At 45.4% G+C, this 21488-nt stretch overlaps 2 protein-coding genes across 9 annotated transcripts in view; one reads left to right on the plus strand and one right to left on the minus strand.

Annotated features, from left to right (window-relative positions):
* Nucleotides 1-35: 35 nt before the first annotated feature.
* On the minus strand, nucleotides 36-4725 carry CD37 (CD37 molecule). 3 transcript variants are annotated; one of them, XM_077131169.1, is made up of 9 exons: nucleotides 4527-4724; nucleotides 4233-4307; nucleotides 4054-4126; nucleotides 2985-3109; nucleotides 2761-2835; nucleotides 2331-2435; nucleotides 1652-1882; nucleotides 1324-1407; nucleotides 36-409 (listed from the first exon to the last, which is right to left on the minus strand). In XM_077131169.1, exons 1-9 carry the CDS (start codon nucleotides 4587-4589, stop codon nucleotides 332-334), a joined length of 909 nt encoding a protein of 302 aa, XP_076987284.1. In that variant the 5' UTR covers nucleotides 4590-4724; the 3' UTR covers nucleotides 36-331. The 3 variants fall into 3 exon arrangements, with proteins under 3 accessions (XP_076987284.1, XP_076987285.1, XP_076987286.1); XM_077131170.1 differs by lacking the exon at nucleotides 4233-4307 and having other exon boundaries at nucleotides 4527-4725; XM_077131171.1 differs by lacking the exon at nucleotides 4527-4724 and having other exon boundaries at nucleotides 2985-3086; nucleotides 4233-4520.
* Nucleotides 4726-6379: 1654 nt separating this feature from the next.
* Nucleotides 6380-21488, plus strand: part of SLC6A16 (solute carrier family 6 member 16) — a 142068-nt gene continuing 126959 nt past the window's right edge. The window contains exons 1-3 of one of the 6 annotated variants that reach the window (XM_077131183.1): nucleotides 6380-6731; nucleotides 10710-10954; nucleotides 12626-12661. The gene's annotated coding sequence lies outside the window, so the exon portion shown is untranslated. Of the gene's footprint in view, nucleotides 6783-10342; nucleotides 10614-10709; nucleotides 10955-12625; nucleotides 12701-21488 lie in introns of those variants that run through there. The other 5 variants (XM_077131184.1, XM_077131182.1, XM_077131180.1 and 2 more) reach the window with 5 other exon arrangements.

Raw genomic sequence — 21488 nt, forward strand, 5'->3', positions numbered from 1 at the left:
TGTGTTGGATTGTGTTTCGATAGAGGATAAAACTATTTTACCAAAACTCAGGGAATTTATTTGGGGTTTGGGCAGAAAACAGTCGTGAGGGAGCTGGTAAGCCAACAGATGAGGCAAAGGTACAGGAAGCTGGTGGCTGGAAGCCCCAGGTCCCTAAGGGAGAGGCGGCTGGGGGCGGGGGTCAGGCTAACACCTGGGACCCGGGGGCACGTGGAGGCTGCGGGCCGAGGGCCTGGGAGTGGGAAATGGGGATTCAACAAATATTTGCAGGCAGCGGGGAGTCCCCAGGGCCCCAGAAAGAGTTCGGGCGGGGGTTTGGGACGGGCGGGGTCTAGCCGTATCGAATGAGCCGGTCGTAGACATGATCCAGGTTCCTGCACTGGAAGATCGAGAGCGCCATGACGCCGAGCTAAAGAGAGAGGAGACGTGGTCAGAGGCGGCGGCGGCGGGAATCCGGGCAAGGGGGCGCGCCGGGTCACGGAGGGCCGAGTTTGAGGGAAAAGAGTGGAGCCAAAGGAGAGAATGTAGTGGGGTTCGGGGTCAGAAGGCAGGCTGATGAGGTCACGGGGTAGACAAAGAAGCTGGGGGGGGGGGGGAGTGGGGATCGGGGTGCAGTCGGGGAAGCAGCAAGATGCAGTGCAAAGGTAGGGCCGCAATTGCAAAGAGCCCTTTATTCCGGAGGCTCATCAGTCTCCCTCCGCCTCGGTCTCCAGTTCCACCTCGGCCTCCACCTCCATGCTCCCGGTCTCGGGCTGCTCCTCCTCTTGATCCCACAGCCGCCAGGGCCCCAGGGCCATGGGCAGCTTGCCCTGCGGGGCTTTGTCCCCCCAGTTGGGGCAGGCATCCGCCATGCCCCAGCCACCCCATAGGCTGCAGCTACGCCCGCTGTTGCTCAGCACGCCACCACGCCCGCCGCATTCAACGCTCTGGCCGGGCCCGGGACTCGAACTGCCGGCGCCCGGCGCAGGAACCTTAGGCGCCCGGTAGAGCACTCTGCGCGGTATTACCAGGCTCAGCGCCACCACACTCGCCTGCGGGGAGAGGGGCGATATTGCGGCCAATAGCAGGGGACTAGCACGCCGAGAGGAGCCAATGGGGGCCTCGCGAGGGTGAGCGGGACCGCCTGCTCTTTAGCTGCAGCCAATCAAGGCTCATAGAGGCTAGGTCTCTTGCCCGGGAGGACCGCGGGAAGGGGCAGGATGGGCCTTCGTTGCTCTACGCATGCGCCGTTCCCAGACGGCAGGAGCACCCCCGCTCGCGGTTCTGGGTGAGGCCATCTCGGGATTATCCGGCCAATCGCGGATGGGGGCGGGGCCAGATCACCTCGAGTAGACCGATTCCCAGACAAATGCCCACTATGGAGATGAGGTTGTTGTGCAGCCACTTCTGGAGGCTCCGCGCACAGCCCTGGAGGTGTAGGAACAGGTTAAACATAGGGCCCTTTCTGGAGTTTCCCGTCAAGCCCAGACCCAGGGTTCTCCGTCTTTCAGGGAGATTCTTAGTCTCAGTTCTGCGCCTCTACTTCGTCTCTTGTCAGCCTTGCCTCTCCCTAGAAGTCAGGGTTCCAGTTCCTGGCCTTTGCCCCAGGCCCCGCCCTTCCAACAAACCCCGCCCCTCGGGGCGGCCCCGCCTCCCTGCAGACTCTCCCCACCTCTTGGTAAATGTGCCGGCTCACGGGCACCAAGCAGAGGTCGGTGCTGTGTCTGGGCCGCGCCAGGGGAAGTCGGCTGCGCTGGGGGAAGATCTTATCGAAGATGGCAGAGTCGTTGGTCGACGACGAGTTGAAGCAGGAGCACGGCACGTGGTGCGCCTCCGACTCGTTGTTTTTCAGGCTTTGGACGTGGAACCAGTCCTGCGGAGAGTTCCAGCCGCAGCAGCGCAGCTGGGACGGGGACACAAGTCAGGGGGGCCGACACTGGAGGGGTGCAAGACCGTGCTGAGGATCAAGGCTGTTGGGGGACGCTGTGACGTCACAGCAGGGACCGGGGGTTTTAGTGGCGGGTGCGGGGTACAGTGGGGATGGGTCACTTGGAGCCAGGGCCACGAGTCTCAAGGGGACCTGAAACGGGGGGAGGAGCCTCAAAGTTACGCTGCGGACGGGAGCCTGGGTGGGTGGGTAGTGCAGGTAGGGGCAGGTGGGTGGGAGGGGCAGGGCCAGGTGAGTGTCCAGGCACTGGGGTCGCGTTGGGGGCGGGGTCTGAAGGAAGGAGCCCGGCTGAAAGGGCAGCCCCAGAACGCCGACGTCTAGGGAGGGGCGAGGACTGGAAAAAGGAGTAGGGGAGTAGGTGCCGGGCCCACCTGGGGGCGCGGCGGGGGGTGGGGCTCCCCACCTGGAACTGCACGTAGTCCCAGCTCTCCTCCGCCGTGGTCTCCTCCGGGTTGGCGCGGTAGTTTCGGATGGTCTCCAGCACCATGGTCTGCACCTTCCGCTCCAGCTGCGAGGTCGCGAGTGAGGCCGTCGCCCCCACCCCGTCCCCGCCCACCCTCAGCCCCAAGGGACCTCTCACTGCAGGGCTGGCTGCGTCTGTCTATTCCCCACAGTCTCTGCCTGTCCTGTGGGGTCGTTGGCTGGGGGCGTCTCTTCCTCTGCGTGTTTTCTCTTCTTTTTTCCCCCTGCCTGTTTCCCCTCGCATCTCTGCGTGTCTCCTCCGTGTCTTCCTCTCTCTCTCAGATTTCACGTTCTTTGTCCGCCCCCGTCCACCTTTACCCCGTCGCTGTCGCCACCCCTCCCGCCCCCACCGGCAGTAGGACCGAGCTCACCAGGACCCTCTGAGTGGAGATGAGGATTCCCAAGGTGATCTGCGTGGCGAACAGGAGCAGCAGGAACCCGAAATACTGTGGGGCAGAGAGGAGAGGCCAGGGTGCAGGGGCAGCTGCGGCCCTATTTGAAGACACTGTGTGTGTGTTGGGTTGGGGGGTGGGTAGGTGGGGATGGAGAGGCCCGCGGGATGGGGAAGGGGGAGGGCATGGGGAGTGGCACTCACCAGCCCCAGGAGGCAGCGGAGCTCCTTGAGGGCCCCCACACAGCCCAGGAGGGCAAGGCCCATGGTGAGGATTCCTGTGATGGCCAGGGCCTTGGACAAGACCTGCAGGGGCCCAAAGGACAAGCCTGGACGAGATGAGAGGCAGTGAGGAAGGGCCTGGCATGCCAGCCCCCCCACAGCCACTGCTCCCCCAACCCACACAGCCACCTTGGAGAACAGCAACCCCCACACCCCCATCCCGGGTGGCCTCTGTCTGGGTTCCTAGCCTCTCTGGGACTCCATCTTCCCCTCTCTGATCCTCTTCTGGGTTGCTGTTCTCCCATCTCTGAGTCTCTGTCCCCCCTCTCTGGCTCTGGTACCCCTCTGAGTTTCTTTCTCACTTTCCCTCTGGGTTTCTTTCTCACTTTCCCTCTGGGTGTCTGTCCCCCACTCCCTGGGTCTCCATCCTGACCCCTATCTGTCTCAGACTCCGCTCCCCTCTCTAGGGGAGCCCTCATTCCCTCTTCCCTGTTTCCTCCTTCCACCTCCTCCCTACTCCCAGCACTTTCAGCCCGATCACTTGCTCTGTAACATCTGATTAGTCACCTCACCTCCCTGAGCCTCAGGGATTACGGCATCTATATCCACAGGGTCAGTGCTGATTAAATATGAGCTATCTGGACTTGGATTATTATTCCAGTTATTACTTGGAATAATAATCCAAGTAATACTCCATTATTTCCCAACTATATTATTAGCATTATTTCTGCTGCTTCCTTGCTGTGTGACACCTGGCAAGTGACTTCTCCTCTCTGAACCTCAAGAGAGGGAAAGGTTGGTGGGCAGATCTGATGAGCACCCATGCAAGGCAGTGCTAAGAAATGGCAGCTGGTATTAATACTGGCATGTACAAGCCCGTTTGCCAGAGAAGATGCTGAGGCTCAGAGAGGGGCCTGGGGCCTGCCTAGGGAGGGGGCACCACAGGCTTCCTGGGGCTGAGGGAGACCCCAGGAGGCCGCTTGGGGGTGGGGCAGCTGGGTCCATGCCTGCGGGGGGGAAGGCCCTCCCTGACTGCCCCAGCAGCCCTCACCCACAAAGGACACGAAACTGGTCTTGTCGATGAGAATCCAGATGCCGAAGCAGAAAATAAGGCTGCCTAGGACCTGGGGGAAGGGGGAGAGAAGATGGCGGGTCAGCTAAGCGGGGGTGGGGTCTGGGAGCTGCGGCAGGGGCTGGGGCTCAGGGCAGGGTGGCCATGAGGCAACTCACGAAGAAGAAAAGGTTGAAAACGAAGAGGAAGTATTTGATGAGGCTGAGGCAGCTGTCCTGGACGGTCATCTTCGCCTAGAGGGGTGGGTGAGAGACCAAGACGAGGGACGGGGCAGAAGAGTTGTTGGCAGTGGGGGAGCCAGGCAGAGAGGCAGCGAGAAAGGAAGAACACAGAGAAAGAGGAAGTTCCAGTGGCGGGGCCCCACCCCTGCCCTCTTCACACGAGGTGGCGTTCTTCTCTGTCTTGTCTGTTGCTGTCACCAGCCCCACTGCGACACACACACACACCAGTACCTGAGGGGCCTTGGAATTTGTGGTCACCAAGGACATGTGGGGCAGTTCTTCCCAGGCCTCCATGGCTCAGGCGGTGGACCAGCAGGGGCTCCTGGTCTACCTGCGCCCACCCAGTGTGGGCACCCCGGCCCTCAGGGCTGGCCTGGGCAGCAGCCGACCTCACAGACACTCTGACCTCACGGCCGGCTACTCTGCCATCTCTGCTTCCAGCCCTGCCCCCTACCCTCACCCAGCTCCAGGTTTCCTGTTCTCCTTTCTCTTGGTTTCTGTCCCTTCTTTGGGTCACTGTCCCCCACTCTCTCTGGGTCTCCCTCCCTCCCCTCTGGGTCTCTATCCCCTTTTCTCTGGGTCTCTGTTCCTCTCTTTCTGCATGTCTGTCCTTTCTCTGGCCATTTGTCCTCCCCATCCCCTCTGCCGCCCTCATGCCCTGTCTGTGTCTGCGTCTTGTTCTTGACCACAAGTGTGTAGCAAGGTGCTCCCATGTGCTGGGGCTGGGGCCGAGCACCTGGGGGAAGTGAAAGTGCTTGGGCCTGAAGTGGGGAAGACCCCGGGAAGGGGGCGGTGACAGCATACCCAGCAGAAGGCCAGCCTCCAGCAGTACTTCCGGCCTCTGCACCAAGGCTCTGAGGGCCTCAGAGGAACCAGGATGGAGCCTGGGGCCTGGGCAGTTAGATTAGGGATTGCGGTGCCTGATTGTCTTTTATGTCACACCTGCATCTAGCTGCTTCTGCCATTTCCCCAGATGCTCCACTGGCTCCCCAATTCCTCCAGGAGATCCAACTTCAGGGGTAGTCCCACCACCCAGTCTTTCAACTAGACCCTAGGAAACCAGCTTCTCTCAGAGACCCAGCTCCCCTCTCTCTTCTAGGGGATCGCATCCACTATCTTGTAAATGTGTCTCTTGAGTCCAACCTTGGGGAGCCAGCTGCCCCCTGGACAATCCCTGGGATACTCACCCTCATCCCATCCCACTTTTCCAAAGTGGTTGTACCGGTTTACACTCCCACCAGCAGTGTTTTTTCTTAAAAGCAATGGTAGATGACTCTTGCCTCCACTACTCCTAACACCTTTACATCTTTTTTGGATTTGTGATATCATTGTAATCAAAGTTACATATATATATACACACATACATATAAAAACATAAACACATACATAGTGTGTTTGTACATACACACACGTGGATGAAATGTTAACCAAACAAACATACCTTCCCATGGTTTATTCTGTGGCCTCTAAGATCCTGCACAATCTGTTTCCTGTGACAGTTGCAACCTGATTCTTCAGCAAATGCCCCTTCGCTCTCTGACACCCCCCCGGCGCCTCCAGACTCCCCATGTCCCACTATTTACCTGATAGTCACTGGGCCAAATCTCCAGGGGGCTGTCCTTTTCCTGTTTGTCCCTTCCTCTCCCAGAGCCCTGCCCCTTCCACCCCCTGATTTACTACTCTGTCCCCTTCTCTCTGTCCTCATGGCTTGGACTTGCTCAGTACTCTTCTATTACCTGGACCCTCACCCTAAGTTCCTCTTTAGCCTCCTGCCCTCCAGTCGAACTCCCACCCCCAACCTCTAGCCCCAGAGAGGTAATTTTTTTTTTTTTTTTTTTTATTTTTTTGCCAGAGAGGTCTTTTTGAAATGCAGTCTGGGTCACACAGTGTTTAGTCCAAATCCCTGTTTGGAAACTGACTCACTTTTTGATTTTGGAAGGAGAAATGGGGAATTGAGTTCTTATCATCACCCCACCCTTGGCTCCCACTTCTAAACCATCATGTTTCATCAGGTTTCAAACCTCCAAAGCCACCACCATGTTCCACAAAATAAATAACAATGATCTGCCCCATTTCCATCCTCCAGCTCCTCCCTCGGCGACGGGTGCATGAGTAACTGGAGGTCCAAGCACAGGTGATAGAGATATGGTAGATAACAACCAATCTGGTTTTCTCTTTCCTGGGCACGCAGAAAGACTACATTTCCCAGGCATCCTTGCAATGACGTTGGGGCCATGTGACTCATCTTGGACCAGTGGAGTGCAGAAGTGATTAGACCATTTCTAGACATGACCAGAAGATGTTTTGCATGATCCTCATCCTTTTTCTCTCTCTTCACTCATTGGTTTTTCAGATAATGAAAACTGAGTGAAGGGCTCATGGCTGGCAGAACTTGGGTCCTGATCTCTCCCTGGAGAAGAGCCTGTTAGACTTTATGTAAGAAACTATTGTTGTCCATGGATTTTTGTATTATTTTTGCAATGTCGGGTAAGTTTGAAATTATCTCAGATAAAAAGTTAAAAAAAGAAAAAGTAAACAAAACAAAACAGAATGAAAACCTACTATGTTAAGCTACCTAGATTTCAGGGTTATTTGTTATGGCAGCTAGCATTAATAATCCTGACTACTCTACCAAATTTTGGATAATTTTTCAGAAGCTGTTCTAGTTTGCTAGCTGCCAGAATGCAAAATACCAGAAACGGAATGGCTTTAAAAGGGGAATTTAATATGTTGCTAATTTACACTTCTAAGTCTGAGAAAACATCCCAATTAAAATATGTCCATAGAAATGTTCAATCAAAGGCATCCAGAGAAAGATACCTTGGTTCAAGAAGGCTGATGAATTTCAGGATTTCTCTCTCAGCTGGAAGGGCACATGGCAAACATGGTGGTGTCTGCTGGCTTTCTCGTGGCTCTACAAAAAGGGACTCTCTCCAAAATGTTTCTCTTTTAAAGGATTCCAGTAAGCAACTCCACCTTCAATGGGTGGAGACACACCTCCATGGAAATCATCTAATGAAAAGTTACCACCCACAATTGGGTGGGCCACATCTCCGTGGGAACAATCAAAATGTTCCCACCCAGCAATACTGAATGAGGATTAAAGGACATGGCTTTTCTGGGGTCCACCACAGATTCAGACCAGCACAATGTGCATAATTCTTCTGGCAACGGATTTTGACAACACATATGAAATGTTGTGTACAAGGGACACTTATTAGATACTCAGTGCCTATTTTATTTTTTTTTATTAGGAGCTGGTCATGGAGTTCCAAATAGTTAATTCAGATAGTTCCTGTCATTCAATAGTTGTTCTGGTGGATGGACCAACCTGGAGCTGACTATTCCAAAATCTTCCCCCAATCCTTTCCTCAAAATTACATTTAGTAATATATTTTATTTAACCCAACATATCCAAAATATTAACATGTAATCAATATTATTAAGATAGCTTTCATTCTTTATATGCCAAGTGTTTGAAATCTGATGTGTATCTCACACTTACAGCACATATCAATTCAGACTTACTACATTTCACGTGCTCAAGAGTCACATGTGGCAACCAGCTGCCATATTGGATGGCACAGCTCTAAGGGAAAACATTCCACCTGCATGATGCATCTCATCTTTTCTTGCCTCCTTAAAGACATCACTTCTGTGCTTTTTTTCACCTTTCCCTTGAAACATGAAATTTCCCCTCTCTAGAGATTCATTCCCTTTAACATGCAAATATGCTGCTATTTCTTCCATCTTAAACATTGTTTTTCCTTGACTCTACATCCTTCTACAGCTTTGCCCCATTTCCTTTTTGTCTTGTCATCAAAATTCATTAAAAAGTTGTCCATTCTTGTTGTCTCCATTTCCTCTCTTCCAATCTTCTTCCACTCTACTCTAATCAAATTCTGTCCTGAACTATATCTACCAAAACCACTTTGCCAAAGACAACTATGACATTCATGTGATCAGTTATCAGTTCTTATGTTACTTGACCTCTCTATATCAGTAGTTCTCAAAGTCTGGGCCCCATACTGGTGGCATCAGCATCACCTGGTAACTTGTTAGAAATGCAGATTCTCAACCCCCCACTCCAGACCTTCTGAATCAAACTCTGTGGGTGGTGTCCCACAATCTGTGTTTTAACCAGTTCTCTGGGTGACTCTTATGTGCTCTAAAGATTGTACTATGGCAGCCCTACATATTTGACCCAAATGAGTCATCCTTCACTTGACCTTCAGGACACGAAACTTTCTCTTAGTCTTCTTCCTACCTTTTTCACTGGTTGCTTCTTTTCAATTTCCATTGGATCCTCTTCTTTCTAATGTCTAAAATTGGGAGAGTTCCAGTCATTTCTACCCATACTTATTCCATCAGTGATCATGTCTAGGGTCATGGTGTTTATCACAATCTATATGCTGTTGACTCATCAACTTCTATCTGTACCCCAAACTCTTCCATCCAGTGCCTATATCTAATTATCTGCTCAACATCTCCCCTTAGCTGTGTAAACCGGCATCTGAAACTTAGCATGTCCAAGATAAAAATACTGATCCTACCTCTGCCTTGCCCCAGTCCTCCCCTCTCAATAAACTGCAACTCCATCTTTCAATTGTTCAGCCCCAGGGTCTTGGAGTCAACCTTGACTCCTCTCTTTCTCTACTCTCCAATCTTAGTATGTCCTGGTTTGAAAGTATGTGTGTCCCCTAGAAAAGCCATGTTTTAATCAAAATCCCATTTTGCAATGGCAGAATAATCCTATTCGATACTGTATGTTTGAAACTGTAATTAGATATCTCCCTGGAGATGTATCCTAATCAAGAGTGGTTGTTAAAATGGATTATGGGAGATGTGTCTCCACTCATTTGGGTGGGTCTTGATTAGTTTCTGAAGTCCTATAAAAGAGGAAACATTTTGGAGAATGAGAGATTTGGAGAGAGCAGAGAATGCTGCAGCACCACTAAGCAGAGAGTCCATGAGCCAGCAACCTTCGGAGATGAAGAAGGAAAATGCCTCCCAGTGAGCTTTATGAAACCAGAAGCCAGGAAAGTTAGCAGATGAGGCAGTATTCACCATGTGCCCTTCCAGCTGAGAGAGAAGCCCTGACTGTGTTTGCCATGTGCCTTCTCACTTGAGAAAGAAACCCTGAACTTCATCGGCCTTCTTGAACCAAGGTATCTTTCCCTGGATGCCTTTGATTGGACATTTCTATAGACTTGTTTTAAGTGGGACATTTTCTCCGCCTTAGAACTGTAAACTAGCAACTTAAGAAATTTCCCTTTTTAAAAGCTGTTCGTTTCTGGTATTGCATTCTGGCAGCCAGCAAACTAGAACATAGTATTAGTTATCTCTTGCTCTGTAACTAATTACCCCAAACCTAGCAGCTTAAAACAATAAACATTTATTAACTCACACAGTATTTGTGGTTCAGCAATCAGGGAGAAGCCTTGCTGGAAGGCCATGGCTGACAATGCCTAATGAGGTTGCAGTCAAGACGTCAGCCAGGAGGTTGCAGGGGTGGTTCAATAGCAGAATGCTTGCCTGTCATGCAAGAGCCTGGCTCATGTACCAGAATAAAATAAAATAAAATAAAGGACAAGGAAGATGTCAGCCAAGGCTACAGTCATCTGAAGGCTTGAGTGGAGCTGGAGGATCCACTTCCAAAAATTCACTGCATGACACTGAGTTTTTGATCTTCTCTCCAACCCCAGATACCTACTTTGTCCCTGTCTGCCTTATTGAATTCCTATTAAGGTTTGGTAACTGGCAGGGGGAGTCCTTAAAAAGTGTTGAAAGCTTGAAGATTGGAAAATTGAGCCTCCTACTTAATTCTTCACCGCCATCTTGCTCAGGGGAGCGGAAACAAAACACATGCTCCGGGCAAGGGGCGTGACTGAAAGCCTGGCCTGTGGGGTGGGGGAAGCAGGAGAAGGAAGGCCGGGGCCTATGGTAAGAAGGAGTGCGCATGTGCAGGCCGAGGGTGTCTGCGCACGTGCGTCTGGTGGTGGGGGGGAGCAGGGATGCTGGGGCGGGCAGCTAGGTGTCGCGTGTGGAGAGGAGCGCAGCGGCTCGTGGGCAGAGTAAGGAGGGGAAAGGCTGGACGTGCGGCCTGAACGTTGTGTGTCTGCGTGGGCCTAGCCAGCCCTGAGGAGGCCTAAGGGGGGGTCGTTGGACTTCTCAGCTGAGGCTTTTTCGCCCTCACTTTCGCCTGACTGACTGGATTTAAGAGCCCATTAAGCTCTACGAGCCCAGGATGAGGGAGACTTGGCCCCGGAAGCCTTGATCCATCCTGGCTGTGCTAGGCCCGGCCGCGACTTCCCCGAGGTTATTGGCCACGGCGGGAGCCTCCTGGACGCCCCGGGCTCTGTGGAGCTGGGGTTTCAAATAGGCCGAAGGGTCCTTTTTTTTTGTCTCTCGTAGGACCTAGGAAGCTGCCCTCAGTCCTTCGCCCACTGAATCAGCTCCTGCAAATCTCTCGACCCGGCCCTTTCAGCCGCTGGCCATCAGCCCCTGCCCGGCGGGGGAAGCAGGAGTCCAACTCCCAGGCTGAAACCCCTGCCCACCCACACCACCTGCCTGTTAGGGACGGCTGTTTCCGCTCCTCGAGGAACTTGGACACCAGCTACCTTCTTTTCTTCTTGGAGGTTTTAGTTACAGGGAAGGAGGTAAACTGAGACAAAGGGACATTGTTGGGGGACCCTGACGACTCCCTGGGGAAGGTGCATGAGCCTGGAGGAGGGGTCGCTGGACAGGGGTGGTCACTTGGGCCACCTCCTAGGGCTTCTGGCCAGGAGGAGAGGACTGAGAGGGGGTCCGAGGGGCTCTGTAGGTGTCAGAAGCTGTCAATTTGCAGAAACTCCCTTTGCCAAAACTCGGTTCTCTCATTGAGGGGTCAGATTTACCAGTTTGCTGGAAAACCTCTTTTAAAGAATATTTTTCCTGCATGTATGTGAGAAAGATTGATATACTGTTCATGAATACAATTTTCCTTTTTTTAGTGGAACAGAGTCAGAGTTAGTGTTAAGTTACATCCGTTATGATAAGCATTCCTTTTCAATTTGAGGTATGTAACATTTTATTTTGAGGCAAAATATCTAGTAGTGGTGAAGATTTGTGCTTCTTAGGGAAGCGGTCAACTATTGATTAATGTCTTACTTTCATCAACTTGGCTAACTTTTTTTGTTGTTGACTTTTTCCCCCCTTATTAGAGAAGTTGCAGGTTTACAGAACAATCATGCATAAAATACCGGATTCCTATACACTGTCCAACCAACACCAGCACCTTACATTGGTGTGGACATTTGTTACAATTGATGTTAGAACATTTTTTAATTGCCCTGTTAACTAGAGGTCATGGTTTAACTTAGAGTTCATTGTTTGTATAGTGTAGTTCCATGTTAATTTCAATTGTTACGGTATATAATCTAACATTTCCTCTTTTGATCATATTCATATATATAGTTCACTGCTGTTAATTGTGTTCACAGTGTTGTGCTACCATCACCGCTGCCCATTACCAAAACATTTCCATTGTTTCAGATAGGAACCCTGTATATTTTAAGCCTTAAATTCCCATTCCCTATCCTTGCCCCATCCCCTGGGAAATTAGATTCTAGAATCTGACTCTATGAGTTTGCTTTTTCTAATTGTTTTAAATCAGTGAAAACATGCAATAACTATCCTTTTGTGTCTGACTTATTTCACTCAACATGATATTTTCAGGGTTCATCCACGTTGCTGCATGTTTCAGTACTTCGTTCCTTTTCACAGCCAGATAATATTCCATTGTATGTATATACAACATTTTGTTTATCCGTTCATCAGTTGTTGGACACTTGGTCTGTTTCCATCTTTTGGCAATTATGCATAATGCTGCTGTGAACATCGATGTGCAAATAAGCATTTGAGTCCCTGCTTTCAGTTCTTTTGGAAGTGGGGTTGCTGGGTCATGTGGTGGTTCTAGACTCAGCTTTCTGAGGAACCATCAAACTGATTTTACGTTTCCATCAGCAGTGAATAAATGTTCCTGTTTCACCACATCCTGTTTCACACTTATTAGTTTTCCTTTTTTTAAATAGCAGCCATTCTAGTGGATATGAAGTGGTATGTTTTTTTTTTTTTTTCACACACATACAGTCTGACCATGGTATATAATCAGTGGCTCCCAATATCATAACATAGTTGTTATTCATCACCATGGTCATTTTTAGAACATTTACATCACTTCAGAAAAAAGAAATAAAAAAACCTCACATCTCCCATACCCTTTACACCCCCTCTTATTGACCACCTTTTATACCCCCTAATAATTATTTTTTTATTTTTTGCATGGGCAGGCACTAGGAATCGAACCCAGGTCTCTGGCACGACAGGTGAGAACTCTGCCTGCTGAGCCATGGTGGGCCGCCCTAGTATGTATTTTTTTATCCTTATTATTATTAATTTTTTTACTCATCTGTCCATACCCTGGGTAAAAGGAGCATCAGACACAAGTTTTCACAATCACACAGTCATGTTGTAAAAGCTATATAGTTATACAGTCTTCTTCAAGAACCAAGGCTACTGGAACAGAGTTCCACAGTTTCAGGTACTTTAGCTACTCCAATACGCTATAAACTAAAAGGAGATATCTGATGCATAAGAATACCCTCCAGGATAACCTCTCGCTTTGAAATCTCTCAGCCACTGAAACTTGATTTTGTCTCATTTTCTCTTCCCCCTTTTGGTCAAAAAGGCTTTCTTAATCTCATGATGCTGGGTCCTGGCACATCCCTGCAAGTCAGGTCTCACGTTGTCAGGAAGATTTACACCCCTGGGAGTCATGTCCCATGTAGGGCGAAGGGCAGCGAGTTCACCTGCTGAGTTGACTTAGAGAGAGAAGCCACATATGAGTAACTAAAGAGTTTCTTTGAGAGTGACTCTTAGGCATAATTATAAGTAGGTTTAGCTTCTCTTTTGCAGGAATAAACTTCGTAGGGATAAGCCCCAAGATCGAGGGCTCAGCCTATTGAATTGGTTGGCCCCACTTCTTGTGAGAATATCAGAAATTCCCCAGATGGGGAAGTTGAACATTTCCTCCTTTCTCCTCCATCCCCCAAGGGGACTTTGCAAATACTTTTTTATTCTCTGCCCACATTACTCTGGGATATATCGAGGCATCACACTGACCTGTACAAACCAACAAGATGGCATGCTCTATTCAAAATTCCATGCCCTTTTCAAAATTCCATGTAATTATGGTGTTCAAGTGAACTGACCATACAAGTTAAATCAGATGATGCATGTGCTAGTTTGAAATGATGTGTGTACCCTAGAAAAGCCATGTTTTAGTCCTAATCCCATTTTTTAAAGGCAGCTGTTTCTTTTAATTCCTATTCAGTATTGTATGTTTGAAACTGTAATTAGATCATCTCTCTGGAGATGTGATTTAATCAAGAGTGGTCGTTAAGCTGGATTAGGTGGAGGCGTGTCTCCACCCATTTGGATGGAGCTTGATTAGTTTACTGGAATCCTATAAAAGAGAAAACATTTTGGAAGGAGATTCAGAGAGAGCAGAGAATGCTCCAGTACCTGAAGTGGAAAACCCATCAGCCATGTGCCCGTCCAGCCGAGAGAGAAACCCTGACCGTGTTCGCCATGTTCCTTTCCACTTGAGAGAGAAACCCTGAACTTCATCAGCCTTCTTGAATCAAGGTATCTTTCCATGGATGCCTTCAATTGGACATTTTTATAGACTTGCTTTAATTGGGACATTATCTTGGCCTTAGAATGGTAAACTAGCAACTTATTAAATTCCCTTTTATAAAAGCCATTCCATTTCTGGTATAGTGCATTCTGGCAGCTAGCAAACTAGAACAGCCTTAAAACTATAAACTTGTAATTTAAATCCCCTTTTTAGAAGCCATTCTAGAATGGGCCACAGTGGCTCATCAGGCAAAGTTCTTGCCTGCCATGCTGGAGACCCAGGTTCAATTCCCGGAGCCTGCCCATGGGAGAAAAAAAAAAGAAAAAAAGCCATTCCACTTCTGGTGTATTGCATTCCGGAAGCATTTAACAAACCAAAGCACCACATTTTGTTCATCCATTCATCTGTTGATGGGTACTTGAACTGTTTTCATCTTTTGGCTGTGGTGAATAATACTGCTGTGAACATCTGTGTGCAAATGTCTGTTTGTGTCAGTGCTTTCAGCTCTTCTAGGTATATACCGAGTAGTGGTATTGCTGAGTTGTAGGGCAACTTGATATTTAGTTTTCTGAGGACTCGCAAAACTTTTTTCCACAGCAGCTGCACCATTATGCATTCCTACCAGTACTGAATAAGTGTTTCAGTTTCTCCACGTGCTCTCCAACATTTGTAGTTTCCTGATTTTTTTATAGCAGCCACTCATATAGGTGTGAGATGATATCTCATTGTAGTCTTGATCTGCATTTCCCTTAAAACTAATGAAAATGAGCATCTTTTCATGTGCTTTTTAGCCATCTGTGTTTGTTCTTCAGGAAAATGTCTATTACTATATTAAGGCCATTTAATAACAGGGTTGTTTGGTTTTTTGTTGGGTTGTGTGATGTCTTTATTTATACAGGATATCAGATCTTTATCTGGTATATGATTTCCAAATATTTTCTCCCATTGAGTTGGCTGCCTCTTCACTTTTTTGACAATCCTTTGAGGCACAGAAGCTCTCGATCTTAAGGAGTTACTATCTTTTTTTTCTTTCATTGCTTGTGCTTTGGGTGTAAAGTTTAAGAAGCTAGCTCCTAGGTCTTGAAGCTGTTTCCCTATATTTTCTTCTAGGAGTTTTTTGATACTGGCTCTTATATTTGAGTTAATTTTTATATAGGGTGTAAAGTAAGGTTCCTCTTTCATATTTTTGACAGTTGATATCAGTATCTCCCATGCCCATTTACTGAAAAGACTATTCTGTCCCAGTTTGGTAGATTTGGGAACCTTATTGAAGATAAGTTGACCATAGATTTGGTTGGTCTGTCTAATCTCGATTTGATTCCACTAGTTAGTACTTCTGTCTTTGGGCCTGTACCATGCCGTTTTGACCACTGTGGCTTTATAATACGCTTTAAAATCAGAAAGTGTTAGCCCTTCCACTTCGTTCTTTTTTAGAATATTTTTAGCTATGCAAGGTCACTTTCCCTTCCAAATGAATTTGATAACTAGCTGTTTCAAGTCTTTCAAGTAGGTTCTTAGAATTCTGATTGGTATTGCATTGAATCTGTAGATCAATTTGGGTGGAATTGCCATCTTAACTACATTTAACCTTCTTAACTATGAACTGGTTTTTCCATCTATTTAGACCTCCTTTGATTTATTTTAGCAATGTTTTGTAGAATTCTGTGTGTACAGGTTCTTTCAACCCTGGTTAAGTTTGTTCCTAGATACTTGATTCTTTTAATTGCTATTTTGGATGGAATGTTTTCCTCAGTTAGGTCATTGCTTGTATAAAAAAACATTACTGATTTTTGCACTTTAATCTTTATCCTACCACTTTGCTAATTTTTTTATTAGCTCAGGAAGCTTTGTCATAGATTTCTCAGGATTTTCCAAGTATAGTGCCATGCCATCTGTAATAATGAAAGTTTTACTTTGTCCTTTCTGATTTGAATGCCTTTTATTTCTTTTTCCTGCCTGATTGCTCTAGCTAGGAGTTCTAGTACAGTGTTGACTAATAGTGGAAACAGAGAGCATCCTTGTCTCATTCCTGATCTTTGGGGGAAGACTTTCAGTCTCTCACCATTGAATACAATGCTAGCTATGGGTTTTCAGTGTATGCCCTTTATCATATTGAAGAAGTTACCTTTGATTCCTACCTTTTAAATTGTTTCTATCAGAAAAGGATGCTGAATTTTGTCAAATGCTTTTTCATCATCCATCAAGAAGATATGATTTTTCCCATTCAATTTGTTAATATGCTGTATTATATCGATTGATTTTCTTGTTGAACCACCCTTGCATTCCTGATACAAAACCCACTTGGTTGTAATGTATAACTCTTTTAATGTGTCATTGGATTCAGTGTGCTATTTTGTTGAGAATTTTTGCATCTATTAGGGAGATTGGCCAGTGGTTTTCCTTTTTTGTAGTAACTTTATCCAGTTTTGATATTATAGTGATGTTAGCATCATAAAATGAGTTAGTATTTTGGTTTGTTAAATGCTGCCAGAATACAATATACTAGAAATGGAATGACTTTTAAAAAGAGAACTTATTAAATACAGATTTATAGTTCTAAGGCCATAAAAATGTCCTAACTTAGGCATCCAGTGAAAGATAGATTGACTCAAGAAAGGCTGATGTCTGTCACATGGAAAGGCACATGGCTGATGTCTGCTGGTACTTGTTCCCGGTTCTGTTGCTTTTAGCTTCTGATGCCAGTGGTTTCCTCTTTGAGCAACTGTGGGCCTTCACTTAGCTCCCCCAGACCCAATTCTGGGTTCTGGCTTCCTTAGCATCTCATGGGAAGGCACATGGTGACATTTGCTTAGACTCTACCTCTCCAAACGTCCATGTCTAGGTATCTTTTCATTCTGTAGGCGCTCCAAGCATCTCCAAATATCTGTGTCTCTGTTGGTTCTATTACTTCTAAGATTTCTCTAAAATGTTTCCCCTTTGAAAAAAGATTCCAGTAAGCTAATCAAGACCACCTGGAATGGACCGAGTCACGTGTCCATCTAGTCAAAACTTCACACCCATAATTGAGCCCATTACAGCTTATGGACATAATCTAATCAAAGGTCATGCCCACAATTGAGTGGGTCAGTCTCCATGGAAGCAATCTAATCAAAGATTTCCACCCTACAGTATTGAATCAGAATTAAGGACATGACATTTCTGGGGTATGAAGCACTTTCAAACCAGCACATTCCACCTTCTGGACCACAAAGGATATTTTTTCCATGTACAAAACACACCAAGTCCATCACAATAGTAGAAAGCCTTAAACTATTTCAATAAGATTAAAAATACAGTACAAAGTAAAAAAAAATAGTACAAAATTTCATCAAAGTCAATAATAGGCATGGTTTATCCTAAGTCAAAATTCTCCTTTGCTTACTGACCTGTAAAACCTGAACAAGTTGTCTGCTTCCAATACACAAAGGAGAGACAGTCATAGGATACACATTTCCATTGCCATAGGGAGAAACTGAAAGATAAACAGGGGACATTGGACTAAAACAGTTCCAAAAACCTACAGGGTAAATGCTATTGGATTTCCAAATCTGATTGTCACTTATCATCAGGGCTTTAGAAAGCAGCAGTTCCACCCTTTCCAAGGGCCTATGCAGTAGCCCTGCTGTCTGCAAATGCTGGAGTTAGAGTTGCAACACTGGGGATCGTTGGGATGACTGCCTTTTCCTTGGCTCCACCCTCTCCAAACATGGGGGCAGCATCTGGGCTCTTTGACATCTCTGGGGAATATGCTCAACCTCATCAGAACACTTATTTTTGGAACACCTATTGCTCCCTTCAGTTTTGCCAGTGTTTGCCTCATGTACTTTGAAGCTCCTTGTTGGGAGTATAAATATTTATGATTGTTATTTCTTCTTGGTGAATTATTCCTTTTATTAATATAGTATTCTTCCGTGTCTCTTATGACATCTTGACATTAAAGTCTATTTTTTTTTCTGATATTAGTATAGCTTCTACTGCTTTCTTTTGGTTACAGTTTGCATGGGACATCTTTTTCCATCCTTTCACTTTCAACCTATTTGTGTCCTTTGGTGTAAAATGAATCTCTTGAAAGCAGCATATAGATAGATCCTATTTTTTAATCCATTCTGCCAATCTGTGTCTTAATTGGTGAGTTTAGTTCATTAACATTCAAAGTTATTACTATAAAGGCATTTCTTGAATCTACCATCTGTCCTTTAGTTTTTTTTTGTCAGATCTATATATTCTTTTCACTCTCTCTCTCTTTTTTTTTTTTATCCTTTAATTTACCCTTACTGGTACTCTTCAATTCTGTGCCCTCCTTCAGACCTCCCTCTCCTGTCATTTTTTTTTTCAGCTGACAGGACACCTTTTAATATGTCGTGTAGGGCAGGTCTCTTGTTGACTAGTTCTCTCAGTCTCTGTTTGTCTTTGAAGATTTTAATCTCGACCTCAGTTTTGAAGGAAAACTTGGCTGGATAAAGAATTCTTGGCTGGAAGCCTTTCTCTTCTAGGATCTTGAATATATCATGCCACTGCCTTTTCACTTCCATGGGCCTGTTGAGTGGTCTGAACTCAGTCTTGTGTGGTTTCCCTTGTATGTGGTGAGTTACTTTTCAGGACTTTCTGCTTCTCTTCGCTGTGTTGAGCAAGCATATTTGGATTTATTCTATTTGGGGTTCATTAGGAGTATTTGATTTGCATGTTTATATCTTTTATGAGGGTTGGGAAGTTTTCCCCCTTTATCTCCTCAACTAACCTTCCCAACTCTTTACTGTTTTTCTTGGATACCAGTGAGTCTTATATTTGAGTGCTTTGTGTTGTCCATGATTTCCCTGAGATCGAATTCAAAATTTTCTTTTTTTTTTTTTTTGCCATTTATTCTTTTATGTGTTCACATTCAATTGTCCTGTTCTCTAGTTTGCTTATTCTTTCTTCTGTCTCTTCAAATCTGCTGTTGTATGGCTCTAGTATATTTTTAATTTGCTCTACGGTATCTTTCATCTCTATATTATTTGCTGTTTTTCTAATTATTCTTTCAAATTCTTCTTTGTGCTCTTGTAGTGTCTTTTAAAATTCCTTTATGTCATTAGCCAAACCATTGAATTCATTTAGATTTGTGTGAATTTCTTTCATTAGTTGTTTTCAAAGTCTGTGACTCCTCCAGTGTTTTAATTGGGTCATTTGGCTAGGCCATAACTGCCTGCATCTTCAAACGTTTTGTGATTTTCTATTGGCTTTGAGGCATTTGATTATCTTCATAGGGTTATTTTGAAAGTTGATTTCCCTCAGTCATCTAAGGTTTTGTATTTGCTTGGATTTGCATTGAAGTTCTCCTTTTGCACTTGGTTTGCCAGTAATTCCTTGTCAAACCAAGGCCTGGATCTCATGCAGTGGATGCAGCTCTACTTGAAGATCTGTTTAAAGCTAGACAGATAGGCAATTTGCCAGACTGCACTTTTTGTTACTTCCCAGCAGATGGTACTGTTGGACCTCCTCTTCCCCTCAGACCTGCTTCTCCCCAACTGCAGCAGCTAGCTGAGCTGGATGGAGACCTGGTGCAATTCCAGCCAGGTCTACTGTTCCTGGTACATGTTTAAAACTGCCAATCCTGGGGCTGGGGAGTGAGCAGTGGGCACCTCAACAGAGATTCCAATTGTGGGACCCATGGGTTTGGGGTATCACTTGAATCATCTTGTAGGGGATCCCACTAGTGCAGTGTGAATGTGGCTCAGTAGCCCCAGAGCTGTGGCACCTCCTCTGTGGGTCCCATGGGAATCTACCCTTTATTTTTCTTGCAATATATCTGTTGAAGAACCTGGGCCATTTGACCTGTAGAACTTCCTTCAGTCTGGATTTTGTTAATTATATATTCATGGTGAAATTCAGTATGTTCCTCTGACCTCTGTGTTTCTTGCAAATTGTCAGCTGGAACTAGAGGTTTGATCAGATTGAGAATCAATCACTTTTGCAAGATATAGGTGATATGTGTTCTTTTCTTGAGGCATCTAATATTCAGTTGATTCATATTTTGTGTGTTGGCAGCCGCTGATGCTTGATGTCTTAGATGTTAATACTTTGGAGGTAGCAAAGTGATTATATTTTAATTTATAATTTTTTTCATTTATTAGCTAGAATACAATAATAGATCTTCCATTTATTTACACTTTTATTACTCATTGGTATAATTCATATAGGAAAGGCAGGACAAATGCTTGATTCGTTCCATTTATTTATTAATTTGCAAGATAATGATCGTCCTAATGAGGCAATCAGTTATATAAAGAATTATCATTAAGAATCCATGGATTTAAACATAGTTGATAAGTTTCAATCTGTTGCAATTATTATCTTATCAGAGCTCAAGTTATTCTATTTTTTTGCCAGTGGTAACTTCTTTAAGTTGACTCCTGAGTCTTTTTCTTCTTTCAGTTTTATTGAGATATAGTTACATCACACAAACCATCCAAGTTATACAATCACTGGCTCACAATATCATCACATGGTTGTGCATACATCCCCATGATCAATTTTAGGACATTTTCATTACTCCAGAAAGAAATAAGAATAAAAAGTAAAACCCAAATCTTCCCAATACTTTTAGTATTGGTATAGTAAATTGGTGTAGTAAATTTGTTACTGTTGATGAAAGGCTATTAAAATGTTTCTATTAACTATAGTCCATTGTTTTCAATAGCTGTGTTTTTTCCCACATGCCTATTATTTTTTTTACATTTGTAGTGGTTCATGCAATAATTTACATACTTGACTTGTAACAACCATTTTTAATCAAATTCACCTACAATGTGTTACTGTTTCTTATAATCCCAAGAAGGAGCTACCATCACCTGTAACCATTTCACAAATATTGAAGTTCAACTCTTGAGTCCTTTTGACATGCTTATTCTTGTTTTTGAGAGTTTCCTTACTAACTAGTATGAAAAGATATCCCGGGATCATCTTATTTGTGTTGTCCCCCCAGATTTGGAAAGAACTGTTTCCCCAAGAAGCTCTGGTTGCTTGCAGTGAAAAATGATATTTTTAAGACCTAGTTGTGGATTGGAAGGATGCCCGCTGTGGCTGGATTGTACATTGTTTTAAGGCCTTTTCATATGAAGATAAAATACTTCATGAGTTCATATTGATAATTCCAATTCAATTTTGGGATTATAGTATTTCTTCTTTACTTTTCTCCTTTCTTCCAAACTGAGAATCCTGCTTCTTAAGGACAAAGGTAATGATAGAATTCTATTATCCCATAATTACGCATTTACTTTATCCCATAGTATATATTCAGCAGTTTCAGAATAATTATATTAAATTTTCATCACCAATATTACTGAAAACAAAACAGAAACATCCAAAGATTTTTGCTTATATGCTTCTCCTAATCTGCCTATTTTTAAGTGGTTGTATTATATCTAAATTGGCATATTATATGACCATTACATAGTATACTCCTCTTTTAATTCTCACTTAATCTTAGTTCTACAAGTAATTATATATTTGATGCTCACTGCCAATCCTTATGTTAA

This window comes from Tamandua tetradactyla, chromosome 16 (assembly GCF_023851605.1).
Source record: "Tamandua tetradactyla isolate mTamTet1 chromosome 16, mTamTet1.pri, whole genome shotgun sequence".
NCBI lineage: Eukaryota > Metazoa > Chordata > Mammalia > Pilosa > Myrmecophagidae > Tamandua > Tamandua tetradactyla.

Bases quoted from the DNA above. Each gene is read 5' to 3' on its own strand.
- CD37 (XM_077131169.1), bottom strand. From the start codon at position 4,589: ATGGAGGCCTGGGAAGAACTGCCCCACATGTCCTTGGTGACCACAAAT. The intron at 2,436-2,760 runs GTGAGCTCGGTC...GCGACCTCGCAG, and splicing joins TCTCCACTCAGAGGGTCCTG to CTGGAGCGGAAGGTGCAGAC. The intron at 1,408-1,651 runs GTGGGGAGAGTC...CTACACCTCCAG, and splicing joins GCCGGCACATTTACCAAGAG to GGCTGTGCGCGGAGCCTCCA.